The sequence below is a fragment of the Macrotis lagotis genome, chromosome 8, assembly GCF_037893015.1.
Source record: "Macrotis lagotis isolate mMagLag1 chromosome 8, bilby.v1.9.chrom.fasta, whole genome shotgun sequence".
Lineage (NCBI taxonomy): Eukaryota > Metazoa > Chordata > Mammalia > Peramelemorphia > Peramelidae > Macrotis > Macrotis lagotis.
In genome coordinates, this window is record NC_133665.1 from 79,289,494 (window position 1) to 79,314,275 (window position 24,782).

Sequence of the window (24,782 nt, forward strand, 5' to 3'; positions counted from 1 at the left end):
AGGTTCACCGGTATGTTTAACTTCTCTGTCCTGGAACACTGAAATTAAGTGTCTTACTATGGTCTCACAGGCCTATATAAATCACAATGTTTTTAAGGTATACATTTACACACATATACATACATTCATATAATTCATAGAAACATTTACATTAAATATATATATGCACATGCCATGATTATAATACTTATTTTCAAATACTCATGTTTAAAAAGGAAAGAACCCCAGAAATGCAAGTAGTATTTCATCTTTCTTGTTCATGAAGTTTCCTCTAGTGTCTTTGAAATTACACTAATCATTTTCTTTTCATTTCTCCTATTTTACCATTGCATATATTTCATTCTTACTTTTCACTGTTTCTTATAATGTGTATATATATATATATATATATATATAAAATATATAAAATTAAAGCATGTATTATGCACCTAATATTATATAACTAGGAACTAGAATATTAGGTGCATAGTACATGCTTTGATTTTTGATCAGCTATTCAAAAAAAATAGCACATGATACAAGAGTGGCAGCAACTGAACTTGTGTTAACTAATATAGGACCTTCTAAATGAGAAAATTCAGTTTATTAAAGCAAAGCAAAATCTTCCCTGTGATTTAGTCTCAAAGAATTTCCCTAGAGCAGTGGTGTCAAAGCAGGGGTTACTAAACCAAAAATAAAAATTCCCATGGGCTGCATATTGATTTAGAAAAGTTATATATTAATATTATGTTTTAACTTATTTTATTAAATATTTTTCAACTCTTTTATAGCAAGTTATGTTGAAAAATATATGCTTTCTGCAAGTTTTATTTGTTATTTAGTTGTTTTTAGATTCATTTATAAGGAAGAAACTAATATAAACTACAACTATAATTGATACCTTGTGAAATTTGTGTTTTGGTCCAATTTTGGCACAAACTATTCAGCATTAGGATGAAAGGAAAAATGTTTTTTTCAGCACTGAAAGAGTTAATCTTATTTGAATAAGACTCAGGAAAAATGGGCCTACAAAGGACCCACTAGTGTGTTTGTACTCTCTGGCCTAGAGTACTGAAATTAAGTGTCTTGGTCTGGGTTTCATAGGCCTATAGGAATGGCTCTCTTTTTTTCCCCCCAAGGCAATGGGGTTAAGTGACTCACCCAAGGTCACATAGCTAAGTAAGTATTATGTCTGAGGACACATTTGAACTGAGGTCTCCCTGACTCCAGGGCCAGTGTTCTCTATTCACTGTGCCACCTAGCTGCCCCAGGCCTATATGAATCTCAATCTGGATTAAAATCCAAGTCATCCACGATGGTTAATATACTGCTTAATATACTAATTTGCCTCGCATGATCATATAAAACTAAAAATAAAGATTATATGAAGAAATTATGTATTTCATAGCTCATAGGATCAAAATCTAGAAATAGAAGAGGATTTAAAGATAATCTAGTCTCATATTTTACAGATAAAGAAACTGATACTCAGAAAGAGATTAATTGATTTGTCCAGGATTATACAAATTGTATTTGGAAGAGTCAGGTTTTGAATTCAGTTACAGGATTCTAGAGTTCAATGCTTCAAGTTCAAATCTTTTTTCAAGACATCTTCAAACTGATTCAAAAAAGAACATTAAAATTTCAAAGTACTGATGGGTTAATATTATGCATATTAATTGCCCTACCAAATGAAATTGCTGATCAGATGATGGTTTTGATTAACTAAGACTGCTGCATAACAAAGCTTGTTATATAATGATTTTTCCATTAATAAAATGTTGTCTAACCAGCCTGAATATTGCTATATCAAATGAAGCTATTGCAATCATAAAAAAATGTGAAACTGCTCCAAACCTCACCCAGGATGAACTTTATATTAATCCCATATGGCTCATTTGATTCAGTCAAGTTTTATTAAAAATAAACTGTATAAATGTATCTGAAATTTTTCAGTTATTAAAAAGGATGACATTTTTAATAAGTAGAAATGATGAAAAAGTAAGAATTAGAAAAATATTACCAAATAAAACAATGACCAGACAACAAGCTTCTCAATTTTTCAGAGAATTTTGGCAAATCTAGAAATGCAGATTGTAAGACTTCCAACCAAATTATGGTATGACATCTTATACAAATTAGTTCCATTTAGACTAGAATGTAATTAGCAAACCTCTGCCTAGCAAGTCTAGGTTCCTTTCCACTACACTTTGTGCAATATCCACTACATCTAAAAATGGGCTATACTTTTGACTTCCCTCTACCCAACAACTCAGCTTTTAATACATTTGTGTCTTAGCTTACATTATGCCCTAAGTATGGAATTTCTCCTCCTTTTCTATGTGAATTCCTAACAATCCTTTCAAGCCCTGCTCATGCCAAGTCCATCAAATCCCATCCCTCATCCTTAGGTCAGAAATTACTTTTCTACCTCGAACTTGACTTTGCTTTGCAACTGATATATATATAGTGTGTATATGTTTGTTTATTTTAATTAACTATACCTACATCATATCTCCCACAGGTCTATGGCTTATCTAAATTTCCTATGACCTCTAGAGACTATGACAACTTAATGTGTATTTGCTTAATGGTATATTCCTTGAAGATCCCACTTTGTTATACATACTCCTTAAGCTAGAGTAAAATCTTTCAGCAGTATAAGATGTAAACCTAAAAGTTGCTTATAGCAAAATCCAGGAACTCTTTAAGAACCCACTGGAGGAATGAATGGAGTTGTCCCATTTCACTAACAATGACACACTAACTTCCATTGAGCTTATGTAATTAGCTCATTGTGATACTCTACATCCTTGATGGTAATGATAATCCTTTAGCTTGCACATACAGCTTTCAGGATAGCAGGTAAAGTAGAAAACAGAATATTTCTGACAGTGTTACATGCCATGTACATACACATACATAAATTGAAAATACCAATCACAGCACGCTAAGTGCAACACACACACATTTATTCATAGAAAACTATACATGGAGACAAACCTTAAATGGTGTGGGAGCAAAAGGGTTAGTTGGGGAACAACGGAAGGTAACTCTACCTGGATTCTGTACACCCTAGAGTAACAGAAAATAATATTCCACATATTATGGATTATTATAGTAAAATTTTATTATGCACATCCCAACAGCATATAATCCATTACACATTAAAGATGGGTAAAAAATCTGGTGAAATTTATTAAATGTTTCCTATTAGATATTAATGGCAAATTCAGCCCTTTACATGATCAAATACCAGCATGCAGATTTTTTTAATGCCTTCTAAATTTACCAGAATATTAATTTTCATACAGTCTAACAAAGCAGAATTCAGAATGTTTCTTCTTGGTCCAGCCATTTATCATCAGAACATTTTATTACTCTAAATAGACTCATATATTCACTATTAATAAGGAGGGCATCTTTAGATACACTATTATGATACTACTATGGACAAATCTGTGAATATAGTAGTTTTAGGATTGTTTACAACTGTATAAAGTTTTCATAAATAATGGTTTCCTTAAATTAAACAGAAAAAATTCATTTACAGACATTAATATCAAAAAACCAAAATTACAAAAAAAAAGACAAACATAACAATCACTCTTAGTGTTCAGAAGGGTCATCTAATTTTAATTGAAAAATGAACTGGATCTAGAAAAAGGTATTTAAAGATAATTTGTTTAAAAGAGCATTAGAATGCCCACTAAGCAACAGAAAGAAGTTTTTAGGGTTTGGGGATTTGTTTTTCAGATCAAATTCCATACTGTGAATTAAGAACACACAAAAGCAATAACAAAACAAACAGAACTTTTGGAAAAACAATCTCATGCCAATGGTATTATCCAACCTTGTCAGTGTTGAGCTGCAGAGAATCAGCAAAGGGGTTAGTGCTGCTGAAACTGTACTTAGTGTGAAGGTTGTACGGCAAGGAAGGCAAGGGGGGTTTCTAAAAGGAAACAGAAGAGGACCTATGAAGAAAAGCAGTTTCTGAGTATGACTTCAGAGTTAAAATGGAATATATTCTTTATAAATTGCACATGTATATAATTATATTTTACTTTTATGTCTAGCTATTAATATATCAGAATACTTAAATAGTCTGAAATTAAGAATGTAATCTAAAAACCAAATAACTGATGTTCCTTTCAAAATGTTAAGAAGTGAAAATAAGGAATTTATATGGGTTAAAACTAATGCAAAATTAAATATAGGAATTGATTTGCCTGATGAAGGCCCCACCTCTCAAAAATGCCTTTGCATTTTTAATTTATAAACATGAATATATATATATATGTATATATGTTACTTCATTATTTCAGAAAATACAAATAATTTATAATTCACTATATATGTATATATTCAAACACAAAATAAAACATTATAGTGTGCCAGTTCAAGAATCTCCAATTATGGTCTCTTTCCCATTTCCTACTGTTCTATTATTACTTTTATTAGTTGTTAAGGTTCCTTCTCTGATTATTTCATGTTTAAGAACAAAAACAAAAGATAAAGAAAATAAATAGCTGAAGAAATAAATGTTGTCAATTTCTGTTTTCCTCTTCATTTTGTTGGAGATGAGAAATAGAGGTTGGGAAATTGGAGATGAAACCCAAAGAAAAAGACAGAATAGAGGGGAATCAACTTGAATAAACTTTCCTGTAAGGAAGCAAACATCTCAGGAATGTACTATAAAAATCTCTATTTTTTAAGTTGTCTATAGTCATCTGTGAGTATTTCTAGAGATTAACAAATTAAAATGAAGAATGATTGCCCACTATAATCTAGCATTTACAGACGGATTTGTGGTTTTGATTTATGGAAGGGTAGGTGCTTTCTCAGTGTTAGAATGTCCCTACTTCTCAAATTCTCACATTATTTTATGTATTTTCTAAGAGAAAAATTTCACACTTAAAATTCATTTCAGCTCTAGTTAGATGTTTGTGCTATTTCTCCTAATAAAATCATTGTTGGCAGGTATCAAGTATAGGTTATGGTAGTCATATGCCACGACAATGCTATCATGATAATATCCTAGTGAAACATTCGGATGCAAATTTCTACTGGAATATTCCCTTCTCACTGTTGTTCTCTTAGTGTATTCCTACAAAGGGAGGAGATAGATAGAAATGGGCACACTGTCACTTTTGCAACTCTCAGATTTTACTGGGTTTTTCAATAAAATGTTTACCTTAAATTCTTCAATTTACAAGTGGAAAGCATTGGACTCATTGAAGACATTGAAGTCTTACTGAAGACAGGAAACTGTCACTTTGCCACTTTGTGTTGCTATGGTTTAGCATATTAACCTTACATGAAATGCTAATGCTTGCTGCCTTAAAATACCAAAGTTAATGTGATCATTTACCAAATCAAAAAAGATGATTAGGTAGAGGCAAACAAATGATACTAGGGCTGAGGCTTTATCATTTTTTAAGAAGATAGCATTTTAGCAGCAGGAACTTTGCTGAAAGTTTCCAATGTTTTGTGATTATTCTTGGGCAAACTCTTTTCAATACTTACATATAAACAACAAAAATGTGTTGTGAATCCCCCAGGCAATTTAATATATAATATATATATTAATATTCTACAATTTAATATTCTGCAATTATTCACTATGTAAGGCACCATTAAGGAATTGCTACCAGTCACAAACCTACAAAAGGCTCATGAGCTAATAATTGGAAACGACTGGTTTGAAGGAGCAGATGAAAGGCAATATGTTAGAGTAACAAGAATGCTGGACCTGGATTAGAGTGAGAATTGGATTGGAATCTCACATCTAACAAGTTGAAGGTAGGAGTCTGAGCAAATTACCTCCTGAGCCTTGATTTCCTTAACTAAAATGGGTATAATAATACTTAGAGATTACCTCAAAGGATTGCTAAGAATATAACATAATATGTAAAGTACAATGTAAATGTCATTATTTGTCATTATTACTGACAAAATTTGATGTGAGATTCTCTGGCTCTCTGGTCTCAAACTATTATTTCATTTGTGTAAGAAATTCCCAGTATAGAAACTTTCTGTACTATCTGTGAAAATTATCTAGGGCAGTGAGAAAGGAGGTGATCTCGTCATAACTGCATTTGCCTGTTCTCTGTATCACCCAGCTTTTCTTATGAATCTTCACTCTCCTCATGTAATACTATGGAAAACTTCAGACAGCATAAAAATCCAGAAAAAAGATATATTTATCACTAAGGTTTTTTAAATTATTTTTTATTTGTAGATTATTTGAGATTAGAACTTGGTTCTGGCAATATATTATAAATGAATAGTAGGCACACAGATGGAATGGTAGATCATTCAAATACTCTTATCACCTAAAGATTGATAGATGTTTTTAACACACACACATATGTATACATACGTATATATATATATATATATATATATATATATATATATATAACCTATATTAGATTATTTCTGTTGAGGGGACAGGGAAGAGAAGGGAAGGAAGGAAGGGAGAAAAATGTGGAACTCAAAACTTTACAAAATCTTTTAAAAAATCTTTGCATGTGGATGGAAAAATAAATAATTTATATTTTAAAAAAGATTTATAGAAAGGGAGTAGAATTCATTTCAAGAAATCAATGATTTCCATTTATTCATATATCCTCAAGGACCACTGAGAGAAAAATGGAGAATTATTAACTGGAAAAAATATTAATAGAATTGCAGTGGGAGAGAGAAAAGAGAAATTTGGCTCTTTTTTGCACTGGCTGAACCCACTTCAAATGGAAGACTGGTTCACTATATTCATCAGTCTGTTATTCACCATTCTGTTGGTTGTAATGCTGTAGAGATAAAGATCCTGCAGATTCACTGACACTTACGACTTTTAAGATAATTTGCAAGCAAACTTATACCTATTACAGACAGGTACCTGCTGAAGAAAAACATGTGGTAGTGAAACTTAAGTACACTTCAGAAAGAGTTATTAGGAACTGAAATAAATGCAATTGAAAAAAACAAATGCTAAAAATGTAAAAATGTAAAACTAAAAACACAGAATGAATTGATTAAATCAATTTAGGTGAGCTACTTCTTCCAATCTTACAAGAGTATAGAGTAATGGGTAGGCAGACTGAAGATTATATGGATATTCCTAAAATATTAAAACCAAATAGAAGAAGTACATCATGTAAAGTGGGTGTCATATGGAAGGTTTACCCAAAAATATAGCCAAAAATTGCATTGGGAGATATGGAAGGCTTTTATTTAGTTGAGTGGAGAGAAGATTCATCCCAAGGAAAGCCCAGACCCATTCAAACATCAAAGCACTCTATTGTCAGTAATAAAAATACTTTTAATATTAAAGGAGGATATCTTTCATCTGTGATAAAGAGATGTTTGTTCTTAAGAAGTTATTATTGGCACTGAGAGAAATGAAGCTCTAAAGGTAATCCTGTGGATTACTAATCAGTAGTTTATATTATCTGAAACAGAAGTTGAGAATAAAAAAATATAGCTTTAACATCATTTAAATAAGCTATACCAATGTTATCTTGCTGTATCTATGTTTAACACAACAAATGGAAGCATGAATGTATCTAGATTTATAATTATTTAAACAAGCTGAAAAGCATTTATATGGAATGCATTATGATGCTACCCTACCATTTGGTAGATTTTCTCAATTGAATGGATAATTATTATCCAACAATAAACAACTGGATAATTATGAATTGCAGATGTGAAGATAGCTACTTAGAGTTGGAACTACTAAATTAATTTCTTACAGTCAACCCAGCCCAGAGCTACACCTGTCCTGAAAACAACCACAAAAAAAAAGAATTAGTAAAAGAAATCTAGTATTTTGTTTGTGACTAAGGACTCTAAATATTAACAATTTAGTCTTCCTGATCATGTTGCAAACCTCTTTGTTGGTGTTTTTTAAATTCAATGTTCAGGAAAAAGCTGCAGAAAGAACTCAGATCCCTTTCTATCTCATAATTAGACGGGAAGAATTTTGTATTTTAATGATAAATGACTTGATAAAGATACTTAAAAGTTATTTTAAAATATCTATGATGTCCTTGAGAGAAATGACTATTTCTCTCATATTAATAACCAATCAATATGAGGAGGGGGAAATTCAGGTTTTTTTTTCCCTTTTCTATTTCCTCATTCAAAATGTAGAGTCTCAAGGTCATTTTTGACCTTCTCAAAGAATTCATCAGAACCCAATCATTTTATCTAAGTGAACTTCTTATGCCCTTCATTGTTCCGAATTCATTAATTGGTGGAGGAAAGATTCTTTTATCTAGATTGCCCAAGGCAGGGGTGGTCTGCATATAGATACTTTATTTGTCCAAGAGGAATAAGAACAAAGAAATGTTTTCCAGACCTTTATTAAATATGCAAACCTCTAGATGTAATATTCATTCTCTCCTTAACTCTTAACCAGTCAGAATTGATTTGTGCACCATCAGGAACACCTACTCTTCCAAGAGTAAAAAAGCCTTGAGTGGCCTCCATGATTAATCTTTGGTTTATAAGAGAAAGCCAAATTACCATCACTTTATTAATTATCTGCTAGCCAATTTAAGAAAATAACTATTACTTAGAAATTTGTCTTTTAGACTTTTCAATACATCCCATCCCCAACTGAAACAGTCATGAGAAAATTTAAAAAAAAAAAAAAAATTAATGGGCGGCTAGGTGGTGCAGTGAATAGAGCACCGGCCTTGGAGTCAGGAGTACCTGGGTTCAAATCCGACCTCAGACACTTAATATTACCTAGCTGTGTGGCCTTAGGCATGCTACTTAACCCCACTGCCCTGAAAAATTAAAAAAAAATTAAGCCTAAAATGAATATATTATCATAAATTGCTGGTTTAATACTCATTTTAATGTTCATTATAAAGTTTATAATACCTAAAGGCAGCATTTCTGTCCCCAAAACAATTCATTAAACATTTTTTAATCCTTTTATCTGAGATGACTGATGGTAAAATGTGTTAGTAGATTTTTGCCCACAAAAAGAAGATGTATGTGACGCTAGACATAGACTTTGACTGGGAAACAAAAGTTATAAAACTACTAGTAAACAGACATGCAGTTTATACAGAATCCATAATAAGGAAGTTTAGTTTTAAGATACAGAAAGTCTCATCCACATGTGATATTAGATTATGATTAGCACAGAAGATCATTTAGAGAATAGAATTATGGAAAGATAGTGCTCTCTATTCCTTGTTAAGATATTATTTTGGGTAATCATTGAAATGTTCTTCCATTTATCTAGTACTATGCTGCTTTTCTCTTTAACTATGTTTTCCCTTAAACTTTTGTGACTATAATAGATTCACAAATTAGTGAATTAGACCTTTAAAGTCACCAAAGCATCTTGTTGCTAGTCTTTTTCAATGGAATTTTTCAATTCTGTTTAAATCAAATTAGAAAGGAATTCAGCATTGAAAACAAAAATAAATAGTAAACTTGCAACAAGTTCCTCAGAGATTTCTAGAATCACTGTTTTTATTTGTGTAGACAACTGGACCCTTCAATATACTCTAAATCAAGCAAGATTTTCATATGCCTCTTCTACACCTTGCAGATGCTTACCCTCGTTCTGTTTATAATGCTCTGTACCATAAAGAGTACAGGGTTGCCTGCTTTCCGTATGGCTTCCACAGCTTGTTCATGGCTTGCATCTCTGAGGTCCATTCCATCCACCTGCAATGGAAGGCCTCAGCTTAACATTAGAAGAAAGTAAAATGAAATGGAGCATTTTGTAGGTCTCAGGAGCAAGATTCATTTACCGTGAGGGCATCAGGTATATCAAGCTTTGAAAGAATTTTGGCATTTTGGCAAATTCCAAAAACCAGCTTTTTTGAGAATGCAGCTGGGTCCATGCATTTGCCATAAGAAATTCAGGACCTTGAATAAACCTAATTGAGAAAAAGGAACTGAGGCTGCTTTATTTTTCTTAATTCTTGATGTAGTTTCTTAAATAATGACACATCAGTATCACTTAAGCGATGATAAAAAAAATTCAGTTATATAACTTTCATGGTGAAAATCTTTTAACTTCCTTCTTTACCACTTAAAGATTGTTAAATGTGATTACTTCGCTTTCTGTGAAGTAATAAAGATTATTTTGCTTCCTTTTTCATTCATTCTCTTTTTTCTTCTTCAATGCACAGTTCCTCTGGTAAAGAAAAGCTCAGGAATATTCAGTATAATAGAGTAAGGTTAATTTTTTTGCAAAAAGTTTTGTTGTTTTGTTTTGCAATAGACATGATAGGTGCTGGAAGTCCAAGGAACATGCTTATTTGTTAGTAATTTTTATACAAATAGCCTTAAAATAAAAGTTAAAATTATATTTTGTCTAATATAATGTCTTAATTATAACTAAATAATAGAAAAAAGAGAAAGGAAAAAGAAATAATCTAAAGACCAAATGCTAATCCTGATGGGAAAGTAAAGAGAATTGTAATCATGGTTTAATGTTGTGGTATATACTAATTGCAAACAGCAAAGTCAAGGTCATCAGGGACAATTCTGAAAAGGAAAAAAATGAGCAACATGCATAGAATATCATTGTCTTTACAATGTGAATCATCTCCAGTTACACTAGGAAAATCACTGCCATTAAAATGGTCTGAATACTTAACTATGCATCTCTCAGATTAAAAATCCTTTAAAACCTTCATGCAGAACTTCCATTCTTAATAAGACAGGATTTCTTGATAGAAATATGCTATTGAATGTAGTGTTTAAGCATATGAAATTATCTTTATTTTCTGTCTTGAAAGGGGCTTTTGCAATTCCCTGTTGAATAGAGCATGTCCATTCAAACAAATTGTGCAAAAAATTGAGGGTTGCTCTCCTCTGAGAAAGAAGTCTTCAATACATTGTCCTTTCTGGTTGGGTCAAAGAACTTTACTGTAAAGGACTATGATAGTATAAGACAGAAAAAGGACATTCTTAGACTTCTAAGACTTTTTCTTTTGAAAGGCAATAAATAGGCTTTCTAAAGACAGGTGGATAACTGAGTTATGGAGAAGGGAAATATCATTGAATAGAAAAGCCCAGCATTCTCCAATATGTATGATCACAAAATTAAAATAAAAAGAAAGGAAAAGGAATGGAATTATCTTATCCTCTCTTCCATATAGAAGATCACAGGATCAGTGACAACTGATCAAAGATCAGTTTGCATAAGATCAAACAACCAGGATATTTAAAAGTTGGTCTTTCTGACTCTGAAGATGACTATCAATCACAGTAGGTTATCACAACTTTGAGTATTAAGAGTTTACTTTAGTACTGGGAGGTCATGTATTTCCCTGGGATCATGCAACCATTATATAACATAGATAAAACATACAGATACAATATCTTTGCCTCTGATCCTTTTTATTCAAGAAAATGGAGCCTAACATATTAACCTCTCAGTGCTTAAAGCAATCACCTGGGGCTTATCTATTAAGAAAAAAGATCTTAAATTAGTCCCCACCCTTGGAGCTGTCCATACTAAAAAAAAAAAAATCACACATTCAAATGCACATATTTATAAATTTTTTAAAACATAGACATGCTTGCACATGCAAAATTAAAGTTTTTGGCAATTATATAAAACATGGAAGATGGAAATTCTTTTTCCCTCTGGTGTACAAGGAGAATTAAAGCTGTCACAGGAATAATCCACTAAAAAAAATTGAAATCAATCAAATTAACATGCAAGAGAAAACTGATGATAAAATTTTTCTTGCTTTATACAAAAAAAGTTTATCTATTTAAAATAAAAAAATTTATAGCTCTATTTATAAAAAACTTGGCAAGCAAACTCAATATTTTTTCCTTCAGAAAGTTCATAAATGAGTCTCCAATGAATAAAAATACCACAAATTACATATATATAGTTATATTTAAGATGTCAAGAAAATGTTCACATTGACTTAGAATGGGCACCACTATAATGTTTGAAAAATAGTGTAAATTCTTTTTCCTTAGAAAATAAAATAAAGTAAAATATTTAGTACAAGAAATTGACATTATAGGATACCTCTACTATTCTATCTCCAGTTTTTAAGGTTCCATTTTTGCCAGCTGGACTATCTTCCAGAACATGCTTGATAAAGATACCCCTCATCACTTCACCGTTGCTCAGTCGACTTCCCATCCCACGTCCACCAACAATGCTGATGCCCAGGGATTTGTTTGGTTCTCTCCATAGCTCAACCCTACCAAAAACAAAAAAGAATCAAGTTTTTGTATCAGTGTTAGTTCTGCAATAGTCACTTTTCCAATTTCCTGAAACAATTTAAATTCAATGAATAGTAAAAAGAAAATTCCATTTTCTTTTCTTAAATGTTTATTTCTTATGTCTGGCAAATATTCTGAATTTGTTTATAAATGTTTGCAAATATATGCAAGGAACATATTTGTTTCCACTAAAATTTTACCCTAATACCTCAGTGGAGTATGGCAGGTAACATTCTCAAAAGCTATGTCAGTAAAGCGTCATTTTGATGAGTTCCCAACAGACTAGAAAGCCTTTGAATTTAGGTTTCTCAAAAAAGCTTTATGTCTTTCATCTGAGGATCAGCCCAGGGAAGCTAAGGAGAATCTCGTTATTAGGTTAATGCTGAGGATAATGAATTTCTCAATCAAAGCATGTAGTTCACTAAGTTGAAGAAGTTTGTGATCTATATGTGTGGAAAGAATTTCTCTAACAGCACACCAATGGGAGCCACAGAGAGTGACAGAACGTTACATAAAAGCAGATTTTGTGTGTGGGGGGATGTTGGGAGAAGGGATGGGGAAGTGAAGAGAGAAGCATCAAATAGGAAAACTTAAATGACAAGTTAGAAGAACAACCAAAATAATTTGAGGACATATGAGTGCAAAGAAAAGAAAAGCCTTTCACTTACATCTTTATACAGGTTTGAATATGAAAGGAAAATGGTATAGAGCACAAGGTTAAGAAGAGGTAAAATTCAACTGAGGTTGGCAAATCCATCATAATAAGGAGAGAACTCATATTTCTATGGTCCTTGAGGGTTTACAAAAGACTTCTCTTCCAGAGAGGAGAGGTCTCTAGGAGAACTCATATTATAGTTATTTTGCAGTTGAAGAAACAAACACCTCGGTTATCACAGCTGGTTTTTTGAGTTTAATTAAAATCTCATTGCAGATGACCCAAAATTCCACATAGTCTAGATATGTAGAATTTTGGGTCATCTGCAATGAGATTTTAATTAAACTCTTCTACCCCCCATCACTTTTTTCCCTGTGACCTTGCATCATAACACTTTCTTTTATGTCTCTCTAATGCATTTATCAAGTAGTAATGCACATTACAACCATCTAGGTTTGTGCATGTGATAAGTGATTAGATTTCATTTCTACATCAGATATGGGAAATCAATGGAAGTAGTTTATATCTTACAGAGAAACAACTAGGAAGATGAGGAAAGAAGCTAGAGTAGTGGAATCTGAGGAATGGTGGCTTACAGATGTAATTCAAGCTAATTTACAATCTACTGGGTAATAACTATAACCCCTGGAAGCCAGGGGAATCTCTCTCTCTGTCTCTGTCTCTGTCTGTCTGTCTGTCTGTCTGTCTCTCTCTCTCTCTCTCTCTCTCTCTCTCTCTCTCTCTCTCTCTCTCTCTCCCCCCTATGGAGATGAAGGAGATAGACTGTCATAGGAAGAAAAGGGACTATAGATTTAGAAGGTGAATTAGTGAATCGGTGTTATCCCTTTCAAAGCCTGACTACCAGATTGTGGGTAAAGGAAGGTTTAATAAGGAATTTGAGCCTATATGGGGAGAGAATTGGGTACTTTGGACAGGCTCTGACCTTGACAAAACTAAGCTAACTGGGAATATGGGAGAGACTTGTGTTTCTAGACATGAGATAAAAGGTTCTGATTTCATGTACCATTTCCATTATGGACATCCATCCTTAAGATTGTTATATGAAAGTTCTGAGTTCTTGGTAAGGTGTATGTTTCTTAGCGTGAGCAAGATATAACTCCTAATAAACTATAAAGTCTTCAATAACTAAAAACTTTCTATCTCCTCTTCATCCAACAACATGCCCAATCACAGTCCTCTGAACATAAAAACCACTGAATAAAAATTTCTTAAATTAGCTTTATACTTTATGTCCAGATTTCCTGAAATTAGCACCTTGTTATAGCTTTAAAAGAAACATAATTGTTAATTCAGTTCAGTTCAGTTAAAGTTTATTTAAATAGGTACGAGTTTTTCATTCCATTCAGCCAATGGCCCATACAGATTGATTGTTGTATACCAGGCACTACTCATAATGATCGTATTTTGACTTATTTAGAAGTACATGTGAGGAATTTCTTTTTATTTATGTCTTAATCATATATGGTCCTATATTTTTATTTTATCACTTTATGCCTTATTTCCTCAACTACATCAAAAACTCTTTGAGTTTAAGAACAGGTATCAGTCTTATATTTTTCTTCTATGCTCCAAAGTACCAACCAATGTTCTAGATACATAGCTGGCATTCAAAAAATTCTTAGTGAATTAAATTTAATTGAATTAAATCAAATCAGTTGAATCCTAAGCTAGTCTGTTGGTATTTGATGAAACAGAGTATGTTCTAAACTTGGTATCTGAGGGACTGGGCTAAAAGATTGGCTCTGCCATTTACTATCAGTGTGACCTTAGACAAGTAACTTAACAGCTCTCTGCCTAAGTTTTCTCATTTGCTAAACGACAGAAGCTGCATGACTTCATTATGTTCGTCCTGTTCTAATTCTACATATAAAGCCATATGATAATATTTGTAGCCTTTTCACTCCATGAACTTTTCTATCTTTTCTTAAGGGTAACTCAACTAACTTTGTTGATAGATGATAGATACATAGGAAAGAAAAAAAGAGCAAAAAAAGAAAGAAAAAAATCATTTTAAAGCACTGATCTATTATTCTAACATTAAAATTATTCTTAATTTATAGGAAGCAGCTTGATATTAGATTTTTTGCTAATTTCCCCCCTGATATTTGAGTAGTTAGTTAAATGAAACATGAATTTCACCCAATTCAAATTTTAAGACTATCTGAAAAACAAAAATCTACCATTTGGGCTGCATTTTTTTAAATCATATAGACAAAGATTTATACAGAGCAAAGGTTTGCCAAGATGAGTGAAGAAACTAAACAATTTTCCAACTTTGGAATATTCTTCACATTTAGTCCTAAAATTTTGTTTTGCTAAAAATTAGCTATTGACACTTAATGTATCTTATCATGATACATGATCAGGCTGTCAGTTCTGGTCCTCAATAACCCTCCCAGTTCTTCATTCCATTTTTTCTGCATGTCTTCCAATTCTTTCCTCCCAATCTCATCTTCCAAGTCTTGTTCATTAGTGCACCCCTGATGAAGCCAAGAAATAAAGCTTTAAAGAGCAAATTAAACATTAACTTACATATTCCCAAGACTAGGTTTCCAATCAGCTTAATATAATACCAACTAAATCTTTCAGTTCATGTATTTATTCAGGAGATATAATCCAGCATAGTTGTAAGAAGGCTACACTTAGAATCAAAATAACAATCAGTTCTGCCTTGGACACACAGTGAACCCCAAATCCTCCCCCTTCCTAACTTCTATATTATTTGAAGGTACCACCACTTGCCAAACTAATAACCCAATTATCATTCCTGACTCTTACTCTCTAACTCCTAACATTTTATCGGTTGTCATGATCTATTGATCTATTGAACATCTCTCATATATGCTCCCTTCTCTCCTCTGACATTGGCCCAACTCTAGTGCAGGCCCTTGTTACCCCACATCTGCACTAGTGCAATATTCTGCTGGCCCAGCTGCTTATTTCAAGTTTCGCTCCACTCCAGTCTAAGCTAGCAAAGTGATTTTTTTTAAGCCTACATTTGATCATGTCATTCTCCTCCCTGCTCAAGAAACTCCAATTGCTCCCTATTATCTTCGTGATCAAATGTGAAATCTACAGTCTTTCATAACTTTCATAACTCCCCAAGTTCCACTGCTATTCCAACTATATTCATACCTTCTTTCTTTCTTCCTTCCTTCCTTCCTTGGTTTTTACAAGGCAAAGGGATTAACTGACTTGCCCAAGGTCACACAGTTAGGTAATTATTAAGTGCCTAAGGTCAAATTTGAACTCAGGTCCTCCTGACTTCAGGGCCCGTGCTCTATCCACTCCACCACCTAGCTGCCCCACCTTCTTGTCTCTTGAACAAGATTCTTCATTTCAAGAATGGGCATTTTCATTTGTCCCCCATGCCTGGAATGTTCTCCCTTTTCATCCCTATTTCCTAACTTGATCTTCAAGTCCCATGCAAAATCTCATGTTCTCTTAAAACCTTTTCCCACTTCCTTAACCTTAATATCTTCCTTTTTTAAATTCCTATACATTGTACATATGGTTTATACAAAGTTTTATCTTGAATTATGAGCTCCTCGAGGGAAGAGACTATATTTTGCCTTTTTTTGGAGGAGGAGGGGGAATTTAAGTACATAATTAATGTTTATTGACTGGTTGATTCATAGTTTTTACTATAACTGTTCATTTCTTAACTTATTAACTTCACAAAGATATTGTTTAAAATTGGGAGCTCCCCACCAAGCACAGTCCTTTACCAGTCCTGTAATAAATATATGTAGGGGGGGCAACTAGGTAGCATGGTGGATAGAGCACTGGCCCTGGAGTCAGGAGTACCTGAGTTCAAATCCAGTCTCAGACACTTAATAATTACCTAGCTGTGTGGCCTTGGGCAAGCCACTTAACGCCATTGCCCAGCAAAAACCTAAAATAAATAAATGAATGAATGAATGAATGAATAAGTAAGTAAACAAACAACAAATAAATAAATAAATAAAGGGAGAAAGAATGACTACACCTTTGCTACATTGCTACACATTTAATGTGCTTTTGCAAAGTTGTACCAGCTAAACCATTGGACATCATAATACTCAGAGAAAGCACCGTCATACTGAAGTCTAAAATCATGCAAGGACACTTTCTTTGTTTTTTTTTTTCTAAGCTAATGAAATGAGGGTGTTTTCAATTGTAGTGAAGAACCCCAAAGAGCAAACTGCCCAGATCCTTAAGTACACAGAGATTATTCTCTCAATCAAAAACAATACTTACCTCCTGGGCTGACTCCAGTTACTCCCATAGGCCGAATTCTGAAGCTCACTTTCTTCTCCCTCTCCTTCCTCACGTTCTGGGAGTTCTGGGATTTCTCTGTTAAAGAGTAATGTACTGAGTACTTTAAAATTCTTGTAAAAATACCCACAGACTTCTTACCACCACAAAGCCTATAAAAACAACTGTTTGTTTTAGCACTGTGAAGTGCCTACTCACTCAACTCCTCTGCTACATGTCTGCAGTCAAAAGCAAGAGATGATGATAAAAAGGATTTACCAGAAGTTTAGTCAAAAATATAGAATAAATCTCTAAGATCAGCATTCTTATTCTGGATCTGTAAATTCATTTGCTTATATTTTTTATAACTTTACATCAATAAAATGGGTTGTCTTTATTTTGTGAAAAAATATTATTTTAAGAAGGGGTCCATAGTTTTCACTGGACTTCTAAAAGCATCCATGATATAACAAAGACAAAACAAACAAAAAAATCAAACCCTGCTCTAAAATAAATATGAATCAAGAAAAAATCTCTCTCCTATTGCAATGGGAAACTATCATCTGCATTTTAAAGGAAAAATGATTTCTTTCATTTATTTTGGAAATATTTATTTAAGGCTTACTTAGAAAAAACACACTGCTTGGTACTGTGGTAGGGACACAAAAATATGCAAAGCATGCTTATTATCCTCAAGTAACTTACCATATATAAATTAATAATTTCAAGCTTATCTCTCCCATGGGTTGATACAGCAAAAGCCTTGGGGTGGGGTGAAACAAGAGCTTTAAAAACTAGAGTTTTTCTTTAAGTACAAGAGAAAAACAGAGGATGCATATGGCGCAGCTGTGACCCATCTGGAGTTGCAGACACATGCTACACTTCCTTACATAGTAAGTTTATTAGAATACAGGCTGTGTTTGGATTTTCCCTCTTTCCATGTCTGTTGCAATTTTGCTTTCACCAAATGCTAACTATATAAGAAAACATATCTGGCTTTCTGATTGGCAGTAAGCACAATGGATACCAGCAAGGGAAAACTTTTTCTTTCTAAAAAGAAGACATTGTCTATGTCATTTTAAAATTACATTTAAAACTTATTGAAATGAAATATACCAGGGGTTTATTTACCTGGAAACTTGTTGAAAACCTGTATAAATTCAAACCGGACCCATTTCTGTAAATTTACAGGTTTTTTTTAATACTCTGATGCTCAATTAAGCCAAAGCAGAGTAAAATGAAGAGATATTAATAGGATATTATACTGGTCAGAACACTGATCTAAATATCAGAAAATCCAGATCTATCATTTAGGACTTGTAGTACCTCAGGCATGTCACTTAATCATATTGGGTCACAGTCTCCTCATCTATTAAATGGAAAGGTAGGAACTGATCAGGAGTCTTTAACTTGGGGTCTGTGAACTTGATTTTTAAAAAATGCATATGTTGATAACTGAATTCCCATATAAGAGGATTCCTGTTTTACCTAAGACATTTAAAAACAATTCTGAGAAGGGAATCTATAGCCTTTACCATACTACTTAAGGAGTTTATAACACAAAAAAGGTGAAAAATCCCTGGCCTTGATAGTTTTTAAGTACCTCTAAAACTCTAATATTCTTTGAGTCTATTAAAAAGACATAATCAGAATCAATCATTTAAATAATTGGTTATAATCTAATAGAATACAATTTATATAAAAGACATAAAGAGGGGGCGGCTAGGTGGCACAGTGAATAGAGCACCAGCCTTGGAGTCAGGAGTACCTGGGTTCAAATCCAACCTCAGACACTTAATAATTACCTAGCCGTGTGGCCTTGGGCAAGCCACTCAACCTCATTGCCTTGAAAAATCTAAAAAAAAAAAAAAGACATAAAGAAAACAAAAGTAACTTGTGCTAGGCTATTCTGGAATGACCTTGTAAAAAAGTATGTATTTGATTTTTCTTTTTGTTTAATATAGAGTATTGTAAAGTTTCAGAGTAATATTTTTTTTCCAAATTTGAAATTTAGGAAATAGTTGAAGAAGTGTGGTTTTTTTGATTGTCTCATAAAATTAAATTTTTTGTATGCTAATGAATAAAGAAACTTCAAATTTTGTTATTTTTCAACTTGAAAATTTTATACAGTTAAAAAAATTCAACTGCATTCTTATTGATATGGTGCCACTGTGAAAATTTAAGTAAGAGTATTATATTTAGCTAAACTATTCAATTAATTAAGACACCCATAAGTCTTTTATTGTCAATGACCTATGAAAGCTCATATTTAAAAAAAATCTTATTTAATAAAGAGAAATATTCCTTGACATAAAAAAGAAAATGTTTATGAAAAAACAGTCTCATCAAGCCTTCCACTTTACTAGTATCAAATAGGCATTACTTAGGGTGACAACCAACACATATTATTATATTATTTAAAAAAGTATGAACTGTTCCTAGTATTCTTTGATTTCATACTCTATTTCCCATGTTTTTCTACATTTTCTAGATTAAACATTTCCTTGGGATCAGGATGAAGAAAATTACTCTAATGCTGCTTGGAGGGAATCTATATAATGGTATTTTACAAAAGTTTTGTTTTTCAGTTGTGTCTGACTTCACGACTCTGGGGTTTTTGGGGGGGGCAATACCAGAGTGGTTTGCCATTTCCTCTTTTTTTTTTAGGTTTTTGCAAGGCAAATGGGGTTAAGTAGCTTGCCCAAGGTCACACGGCTAGGTAATTATTAAGTGTCTGAGACCAGAAATGAAGCCAGGTACTCCTGACTCCAGGGCTGGTGCTTTATCCACTGTGCCACCTAGCCGCCCCTGCCATTTCCTCTTCCAACTCATTTTACAGATGAGGAAACTGAGGCAAGCACTGTTAGGTGACTTTCCCAGGGTCATACAGTTATTAAATACCTGAGGTCAGATTTGACATGAAGATTAGTCTTTCTGATTAAAGACTTGGTAATCTATCTGCTGTGCTACCTAGCTACCCATGCAAAACTTAACAGAATTTTAAGAACTTACTGTGAGATTATGGAAGCAAATTTTAAAAATAGATCCTCCCATCTGCAAAATATGAAAGCTTTGTCCCTTAGATATAATTCTTCTAGGACTTGAATGCTAGCTGAGAACACAGATATGAGTGGAAATCAGTATGTTCTATTACTCCCTACCCTTTCCATGATTTCTCCTCACAATTTTACTCTTGCTATTTCATAAGAAAAAAAGTTGAGCTCAACCATGTTATTTCAGTATTGACAATGTTTCTTCTGGTGCAGTTCTAGAGAATATATCAATTACCTGACAGTATATGATGAAAACATATCTAGTGACAGCGCTTCCCCAGATTGGTGTCCTAAATTTGCTTTGTACTCTTCCAAAAGCTCTGCAGGGACATAGGTAACCCTAGAAAAATAAAGGATCACATTGAAGCAAAAGGGGGTATCAAAGAATAGCAGAAAAATGAAGAAAAAAAAATAAAAGAATCTTCCAAAAGAGCAAAAATACAATTTTACCAGTTTTATTAGTCATGTTCATTGAAAAGTTAACCATCCTGAGCATACTGTGCTAAAAAGTGTAATATACTAAAACAAACCAAATTAGGAAGTTAAATAAAGCCTTTGAAATCTGTGTTATTTGCAGTTAATTAAGTAAACCAAAAAAAGGCTATTCCCCCATGCTTTGAATGTGTTCTTTCCTCATTCCTGCCTATTAGACATTATTTCTTGATCTTTTCTAGTAAAGCTTCCCAGAGCAATTATACTCTCTTCAAATTTATCTTCTGCATTGTCTAGCTCTTCTCTTACCCTTATCAAAATCAGCACTGGCTCTTATTGGTGTGAATGTAGTATGCTACACCCCAATCAGATTGTAAACTCATGGAAGGTACTTAATCACTATTATTCTTTCCTTTTGTATCTCCAGTACTGAGTAAAGCCAGGAACATTCAGGCATTTAAAAAAAAGTGTGTTGAATAAAAATGATTTGGTAGTTATAGATGCATGAAATAATACACTAGAAAAATGGCCTCCAAGCATAGGCAACTGTCAACTTTACACAATGTGATTTGGATTTTCATCATTCAACTCAAAATGATTTATCTAATAACCTCTTAATTACTGAATATGATGGGGCTTTTGTTTTTATCAGTTCTCATATTTCTTAATCTCTTGTCATCAACTGACACTGCTGAATACTCTTTCCTTCCAGTTTTGCTCCTCATCTGGGATTTTATTTTATTTTACTGCTCTCTCTCTCTCTCTCTCTCTCTCTCTCTCTCTCTCTCTCTCTCTCTCTTTCTCTCTTAGTTCTTCCACCTATATAATCATACCTCAGTCTACTTTGATAAATTATCATCCATACCATGCCCCAAATAGTACTTAAACTCCAATGCTCTTTCTGTGGTTATAACCTTTATCTTGTTGACCTCATTAACTCCAAAGGATTTAATGATCATTTCTATTCAAATGAGTATGTGCATATATGTATATGCTTGTGTATGTGTATGTGCACGTGTATGTGTATGTGTAGATGTATATCCAGTCCTAGACCTACTCTGTGGTCTATAGTACTGCCTTACCAACTATTTATTAAACATTTTAAATTAGATGTCCTATGGGGATCTCAGACTCATGTATAAAAAATAATTCATTATCTTTTTTTCCAAAATTTGTCTCCCAAACTTCCCTATTTCTGTTAATGGTATCATCTAAATTTGCATGCACAGAGTGTTTGATCCTTGACTCCTCGCTTTCTCATTACACATATCCAATCAGTTTTCAAGTCTTACTGTTTCTACCTTCACAACATTTCTCATGTATGTCCCCTTCTCTCCATTGACACATCCACCACTCCAGTTCAAGTCTTCAAAATTTCTCATCTGGGCTATAGCCTCCTAGTTTAATCACCCTGTCTCATCTTGCTCCCTCTATTCCATTTTCCAGGTAGAAAACAAAATGATTTTCCTGGAGTGCAAATATGATCATGTTATTCCTCTTTTAAAAAATATTTTTAATTTATGGAATACAACAAGCATTTCCATAACACAGTATAATAAAAAAGATGACTATTGAATTGCACATCTTCATTAATAAATTCCAGTGATTGTCTATTAGTCTAAGATCAAATGTCAACTCTTCTATTAAAGATGCTTTTCCCAATCTGGCCCCAAGTTCCATTTCTAGTCTTATTATATTATTCTCCTTCATGTACCTTAAGTTCTACTCAAACTGGCCTTCTTAATGCTTTAAATACCACATACCACTTCCTTTTGATAGTCTGTCCAACATAATAGAATGTTATGTATTCAACTTCATCTCAGCTACATATAACAGAATAATTTAAGATTCAGCTCTAGCACCATGTTCTACAAGATGCTTTTCCTGATCCATCAAACTGCTAGTGTCTTCCTGGACTAAATCAACTTGTATCTAATTTGTATTTATCCATATAAGCATATGATATCTCTCTGATAGAATGTAAACTCCTTAAGGGCTGGGCTTGTTTCATCTGTGTCTTTTGTATGTTCAGCACTAAGCATCTCAGAGATGGTTCATAAGTGCTTGTTGATTGAATTTCCTTTAGGTAGCATTACTTTTTATTTTGTGTTGCAAGGACAAAAGCAGTCAAATCTTTTCATGATAATAGTAGGTGATTAATAAATGTTGAAATTTATGGAAGGTCTCAAATAATACTAAGGTTTACAATGATTTATTTGTATTGGAAATATGAAAAGTCATGTGAAGTATAAAACTCCTCTAAACTTGACCAGGTTCCAGGACACATCAAATTTAGCAGCAAACTGCACTGGCCTTCCCACCCAGGATTTCAATTCACAATTCAAATCCACTTCAATTCACAAACACTATGAAGGACTGCATAAAAGTCCTATCAAGGGGTAAGCCTCAAACTCTGAAACATGACATAAAATTGTTTAAACTATGTCAAAATATCTTCTAATATTATTTAGAAAAGGTGAACTTGCCCTTTGAACTACAACCATTCATTTGTTTATTCACTAAATGTTCCTGAAGTAACTGCTACACTGTGCTAGGTATTGCCTCCAATTGCTATGTGGATCGCTCAGTATATGATTTGCCCCACAGTGGGCAAAGTATTTGGCTTTTGCTCCATTATGTTACTTAGGCTCCCCAGTTGAAACTTCAGCTATAAATCAATGAGTAAAGGAGTAAGTTAAATATATTAAATGAAACCATCAACAATTTTATGGATCAACAATTGCATAATACAAAGATTATAAATAATGTGAAAAATATGTACAAAATCAACATAAAGTTAATATTTACATGAAAATTCATATTTTCTGGTAGAACTGAGTATTATTTTCTTATGCTACAAAAAATTAAAGCCACTCAAGTGACACAATTTATCAATTGAAGTAGTTTTATGTTGGGGACTCTGTTCCCATTCACCCATAAATGCCCTAGTTCCTATTAATTAACATTCTATCCCACAGCACTATGTAGGTATATTCTTATAATATGATATATCAATCCTAGGGAACCACTTCCTTTGTACACAGTTTTGCTATGTGATGTATATTAGAAAATGAAAAAGGGAACAAAATTTATGAGACTTAGTTTCAACCTAGAATTCAGAGACCTAAAACATTCTGGATCCAAATTTGCTAACTATTTGACCTTAGACATGGCAATTGATTGCCTCATGGCACTTTAAGAAGACATTCCATGTGCTTAGACAAATGATAGATAAAGAGAGGGCAGTATACTACTGAGGTCCAAATATGGAGCCCAATCCATGTAAATATAAAGGTCAGGTCATGTAATCTTAGTTCCACAATATATTCAGATTGATAAAGTACAAGGGACTAAGATAAGTGGATAATTTATAATAGAGGCAGAGATTGAAGCAGGGAATTGAAGGTAGAAGGACAAAGTCAGAGGGACTGCTGGATTACTTACTTCTTTAACTTGACCTAACTCCCCAGAGTTTTAGTTTTTTATGGGGGAGGTCTCAGCTCCCATCCTGCAATGGACTGTCCACATGTCCCTGGGCTGTGTTTCCTTTTTCTCTCCTTTACTAGCAAGGTCATGGATTATGACATTAACCTCTATATTCATCTAATCTTCAAAACAGTAATGAAGAGATAGGCATTTGCCTCACAAAGGTATTTTATGAAGCAAATAAGGAAGAAATGAAATGCTTCAGAAGATAAAAATCTGAATTGTAAGAAGTGAGAAGGCAGAGTTTCTGTTTAATTTATCCATCTCCCCCAAAATCTAGCACAGTGCATTATATTTTTCTTCTCTACCGTGTGGTAGGGAAGATTGCCAGAGATTGCATAAGTTTTGGGAACTCACAAAATGGAAATGTTTTCCAAAGGAGATATGAAATTCATTTATAACTTAGCGTCTAAGAGATTTGCCTAGGCCATCAACAGTTTAGGTGATTTACCCATAGCCAGTATATGTTGCCTTTCATTCTGGTATATTTGTGAATGAACAAGTAAATGAATAAACAAATACCAGGAGAGTCCATGATGTCAAATATGGGGAAAATGAGGCCTAAACTAAAGGTCTAAAGACTTTGTTTGAGATAGCTAACAGTTCTAAAAATTTTGTCAACCATTCAAATCACAATAAAGAAAACTTGAAGAAAAATCTAATAAAGTAATGAGGAAAGAATATGAGAA

At 33.1% G+C, this 24,782-nt stretch overlaps 1 protein-coding gene and 1 long non-coding RNA gene across 11 annotated transcripts in view; one reads left to right on the forward strand and one right to left on the reverse strand.

The window, feature by feature from the left end:
- LOC141495787 (uncharacterized) overlaps positions 1-24,782 on the forward strand; it is a 235,569-nt gene that overhangs the window by 182,668 nt on the left and 28,119 nt on the right. The window lies entirely within an intron of this gene.
- The window catches only part of MPDZ (multiple PDZ domain crumbs cell polarity complex component), a 301,840-nt gene that overhangs the window by 52,071 nt on the left and 224,987 nt on the right, over positions 1-24,782 (reverse strand). For 3 of the 9 annotated variants that reach the window (XM_074197517.1, XM_074197512.1, XM_074197511.1), the window contains 5 exons: positions 20,411-20,515; positions 17,126-17,221; positions 12,011-12,188; positions 9,565-9,675; positions 3,833-3,931 (listed from right to left, as the gene is read on the reverse strand). In XM_074197517.1, the coding sequence (XP_074053618.1) occupies positions 3,833-3,931; positions 9,565-9,675; positions 12,011-12,188; positions 17,126-17,221; positions 20,411-20,515 (589 nt within the window). Of the gene's footprint in view, positions 1-2,982; positions 3,055-3,832; positions 3,932-9,564; positions 9,676-12,010; positions 12,189-17,125; positions 17,222-20,410; positions 20,516-24,782 lie in introns of all 9 variants that reach the window. The other 6 variants (XM_074197518.1, XM_074197514.1, XM_074197513.1 and 3 more) reach the window with 3 other exon arrangements.